This window comes from Penaeus japonicus, unplaced genomic scaffold (assembly GCF_977035675.1).
Source record: "Penaeus japonicus unplaced genomic scaffold, GWHDUDI00000001_assembly GWHDUDI00000016, whole genome shotgun sequence".
Lineage (NCBI taxonomy): Eukaryota > Metazoa > Arthropoda > Malacostraca > Decapoda > Penaeidae > Penaeus > Penaeus japonicus.
Window position 1 is genome coordinate 37,344,598 of NW_028234418.1, and position 5,000 is coordinate 37,349,597.

The following is a 5,000-nucleotide window of genomic DNA, read 5'->3' on the forward strand; positions in this document are numbered from 1 at the left end:
GACGTCGAAGTTGTACCTTCCGTCGTCCTCGATCACGCGGTCGTCCCTGAGGATGGCCACCTCCTCGAGGGAGTCAAAGCGAGCCTGTGGCCGGGAGTCGCCATACTGGGGGGCGGCGGTGGCCACGGCGGCCAAGAGGGCGAGGACTACCTGTTGAAGGAAGCGTAATTACTAGTATGTTGTTTGAAGACATAAGCAATACATACTAAAAGTTATTTATTTATGTAGTTTGGCTACGAAAAAAAAAGAGGAAGAAATATTCGCATTTCCGTATAGTATCATGAAAGGTACCAAGCTATGTTGCTGATTCTCTAAAGTTACTCACAAACTTCATGGTTTCTTAGGATCGGTGGAACTGATGACGGTTCACTACAAGGGTCACCTATATATAGTGCATCAAGTTGTTCTCAAAGTTGCCAGATCTTGTTTATGATTCATGGCGCTCTTCTAGTTTTACTACTGACCTTTTCTGAACCTACAAGTTCATACATGTTTCTGTATCGATGCACTTGCTATGTATAGAAGTATATGCAAAGGGCTGTGCTGGTAAATTGACTCAAGGTAATTCTTTGTCTTTGCTACAGGCTTTTGTCATCAGCTCCTTATAACACCTTATTATAAGTAATACAATCACAATTTTGATAGAGAGATACCATGTTTTTTTGTTTTTTTTCTATATCTAAAAGTCTATTAACCTTATTGAGAGGTAATGTGTATGAAACCTTAATTATTTTAGCAAAACATTATATTTATCAAACAAACTATAAGAGGTAGTGTACATTCATTTTTGAGCTTTCATTCCAAACAATAGCAACGATGATAGTAGTAGTAATAGTGGTCGCTATGATAATGATCATAATAATCATAACGATAATGTTAATGATAATGATCGTACCGATAATGTTAATGGCAATAATAATGTCAATGATAATATAGGTGATCATAAGAATATTATTATCATAATAATTATGCGCAATGATCACAATGAAAGTAACATACCCCTAGTCATAAAGATGAAAATAATCGAATTACTAGCAACAAGGCAGAAATAAGTGATTAAACAAGTTATTAAACAAAACAAACAAATAAACAAGCATCCAAGCAGCACGTACAGCAGGTTAATCATATTACTAAGAGAAATTATCATCAAAATAGCCTTGGAAGTTTACTGACCAAGTTACGAGGAATAGGAAGGTCAGACACTTTCCTTAGCGGGTTTTCAATGCCTGTCAGAGAGACAATGGCTCACGCGTACCAATTGGAGTATAAAGCCATTATCATATAAAGCCAGATGATATCAACCCGCCTCCCTTCTTAGCTTGGCGGCATCCGAGTGATATCGTAGTTGTAATGATAGATATAATTTTATCATTGCTCGTGATGTTCATTACATTTTTTTTGCAAGTGTTTGGAATATTTATTCTGCGATATTAGTGGTAGTATCTTTATCTTGTTATCATTATTATAATCATCATTCTTATCCTTATCATCATAATTATCATAATCCTTATTGTCATTATCAACATTACTATTATCATTATTATCATATCATCATTATCATCACTGCTATGATAGCTATAATCATCATCATCAGCAGCAGCATCGTTATCATCATCATCATTACCATTATCATAGTTATCCTTATCTATTTCTTTACTATTATCTGCACCATTATTGTTGCCACTATTATTATTTCCATTATTGTTATGATGGTTAATAGCCTCCTATTATCATTATCATTTTTCTTAGTGTTATATGATTGTAATACTTAATATTACTAGTATTTTCTCGTTAGTATTACTATCATTGTTATCATTACTATCATTATTAGCCATACCATCGTAATAGTAATAATTACTATAGTTATCATTATCATTATTATAGACATAATCATTATCATCACGTTGTTATTCTAACTTATCTTTATTACTTGTATTGATATCATTATCCCTTTTCTTATTGTTACCAATATAATCATAACAGAAATAAGAATAATGACAATAAATGAATGATAATGATGTGATGATAATGATGATATTAATAACAAGAATGATTATATCAATGATGAAAATGATGATGATAAAATTATACCAATAATAAAATTAGATAATAATGCTGATAAACATTGTAATGGTGATAGTAAGAATAATGATGATAATCGTAATTACAATACTATCAATAATAATGATAATGATAAATATGACAATAATGGTGATGATGATGATTATGATAATGATAATAATTATTATGATGATAACATCAATGATAACAATAATGATAATGAAAATAATAATAATGATAATGACAATCGTCGATATTATAACAATATGGATAATAATGACAATGATATCAGTAATGGTAATGATAACCATAAGGAAGAAAATGATAATAACAATAATAATGATAATGGTGACATTGATAATGATGAAATAATTATAATGATAATAATACTGACAATGATAATAACACTGATAATAATGATGATACTAATAATAATAAACATCTGATATTGATAATCACTATTATCATAACTCCCTTTATTGATACTAAGTATATTAAATTTAGTATTTAGTAATAATGTTGTTATTGCTCTTATCAATATTATCATTATCATCAATATGACTTTTATATTATTTGATATAATTACTACTATTATTGTTATTATTATTATCATTATCATTATCACCATCATTATCATTATCACCAACATTATCATTATCACTATCATTATATTTATCACCATTATTATCATTATCACTATCATTATATCATCATCATTATAATTGTAACCTTCATTATATTTAGAATTACTGTTATCACTGCTATTACTTTTAGTCTTATTCTTATATTATCTTTATCATTATGATTATCATTACTCTTATCATTATCATCATCGTTATTGCTATCAGTAATAGTAGTAGCAGTTATTACCATTTTTATCATTACTGTCATTTTTATTATCATTATCATTATTGTCATTGGCATGATTATAATCGATATTATCATGATTATCATCCTTATCATCATTATTATCATTGTCGTTAACATCATTATCATTATCATTATTGCCATTATTACTATCAGTATCACCGCATTACGACAATAACAATAATAACAATTATCATCATTACCTATCATTAATATTGTTCTTATCATTAAAAGTAATGATAGCAGCAGCATCAGTAGCAATAGCAGCATTACTATTGTTAATACCAGCATTAGTAGCAGCATCTTTTTTTTTTTTTTTTCGTCTTCTTAACATCTTTGGATTGAGTAAGAATGACAACGAGAAATTCGCAGTATGTGCAGGCATCCGGATAACTTGCCTTTCCTTTCTCTCTCTCTCTCTCTCTCTCTCTCTCTCTCTCTCTCTCTCTCTCTCTCTCTCTTTTACCTGTTTCCTTTGACTTCATCTTATTTTATGGTCAAAGGAAAACACACAGATGTAAACGTTTATAATTTCTAGGCATGTTCTCGTATTTGTCTCCTCTTTATATAAAGATAATCCTGCACAGATGGTACAGTTGCCTTAACTTGTGCAAATTATAGAACGTGTTTTTTTGTGTTTTTTTTCCAATAGCTGGAGAACTCTTTAATCAGAGGATCTTTGAAAATCCGTGGTATTCCTTTCCTTTGGGACTACTTAACTTAGATTTACCGTTTTACCAAAATTAAACATAATGACGTAATCATTTTATAATAGCAAAGTGTGTTCTTTTACATACACGCACACACACACACACACACACACACACACACACATACACACACACACACACACACACACACGCGCACACACACACACACACACACACACACACACATATATATATATTATATATATATATATTATATATATATATATATATATATATATATATATATATATATATATATATATATATATATATATATATATATAAATATATATAAACATGTGTCTTCATAGACGGTACAGCTGTTGGCAAGATGTATTTGAAAGAAAGTGTTTCCATCCGATCCGACGCTAGAAAACTCAGTAATTAGATTATTACTCTTGTGGCTAAGTATTTACATGATCTCTTCCTTGCAACAGGCAACATAAAATGGTGTGGTTTTGCGCTGTTTTGTGATCCGTAACCTGCTTTTAAAGATCTTGAGCTAGATAGGTCTTAAACAAGATCCCTGAATGATAGCTCACTTGATTTAGTTTAATCTGATTGTTGCAAAGACTGCACTGTTACTTGCACGGTATCTAGGGCTTCTTACTTTAGATTACTACAGAATACTACTGATAGTCTTCTAAAATATATTCATAAAAATTACTATATTGATAATGAGGCTAATTTACCACTTGCACATATATAATTATTCCTTTTGTATTCTGCCAAATGATATATTTTGTAGTTGTTTGCATTAGTAAGAATGGCATATCTTCTGAGAAATATGAAATTAAAGAAAAGGAAATGCGAAAGTTTTTAATCTTATAAGTACAGGTTGTGTCTTCTCAATACAGGACACATTCAGTTCTTATATAAGTAATTTTAATGCTGATCGTGTTTTCAGATTTCGCGGTATTATATATGGCATTGTGATTAATTTCAGCCTTTAGTTGGTATTCTTCAAAATTCTTCAAAGAAGTCGTTCGTTTTTTTTTTTTTTTTTTTCTTTTTTTTTTTTTTTTTTTTTTAGTATTTTCTATGATACTGTGATTAGTTTCAGCCTTTATTTGATATTCTTTAAAATTCTCCAAAGAAGTCGTTCAGTTAATTTTCTAGAGTACATTCTACCAAGCAAAGGATACTTTCCTATCGTAATAACAATGAACGCTCGCATAGGCTCAGGTTCAGTTAAGCACATAAAGGCAGTGTATCAGGAATTTTGACACTTCATTACAGGTATAATTATCATCATCATTATTTATACTACTCTTGTTAGTGTTAAACCCCTGCAGACGAGTGCATATCCCAAAAATCCAAATTATGATTAGAGTTATTATATTTCCATAACCCCTAAAGACA

At 30.1% G+C, this 5,000-nt stretch overlaps 1 protein-coding gene across 1 annotated transcript in view; it reads right to left on the reverse strand.

The window, feature by feature from the left end:
* Positions 1-364, reverse strand: part of LOC122243300 (cuticle protein CP14.6-like) — a 949-nt gene extending 585 nt beyond the window's left edge. Inside the window, exons 1-2 of the mRNA XM_086545572.1 lie at positions 326-364; positions 1-150 (exon numbers count right to left, since the gene is read on the reverse strand). The exon at positions 1-150 is cut by the window's left edge and continues 83 nt beyond it. Of these exons, the coding sequence (XP_086401698.1) occupies positions 1-150; positions 326-334 (159 nt within the window). The 5' untranslated portion in view covers positions 335-364. The remainder of the gene's footprint in view (positions 151-325) is intronic.
* Between the last annotated feature and the right edge of the window lie 4,636 nt (positions 365-5,000).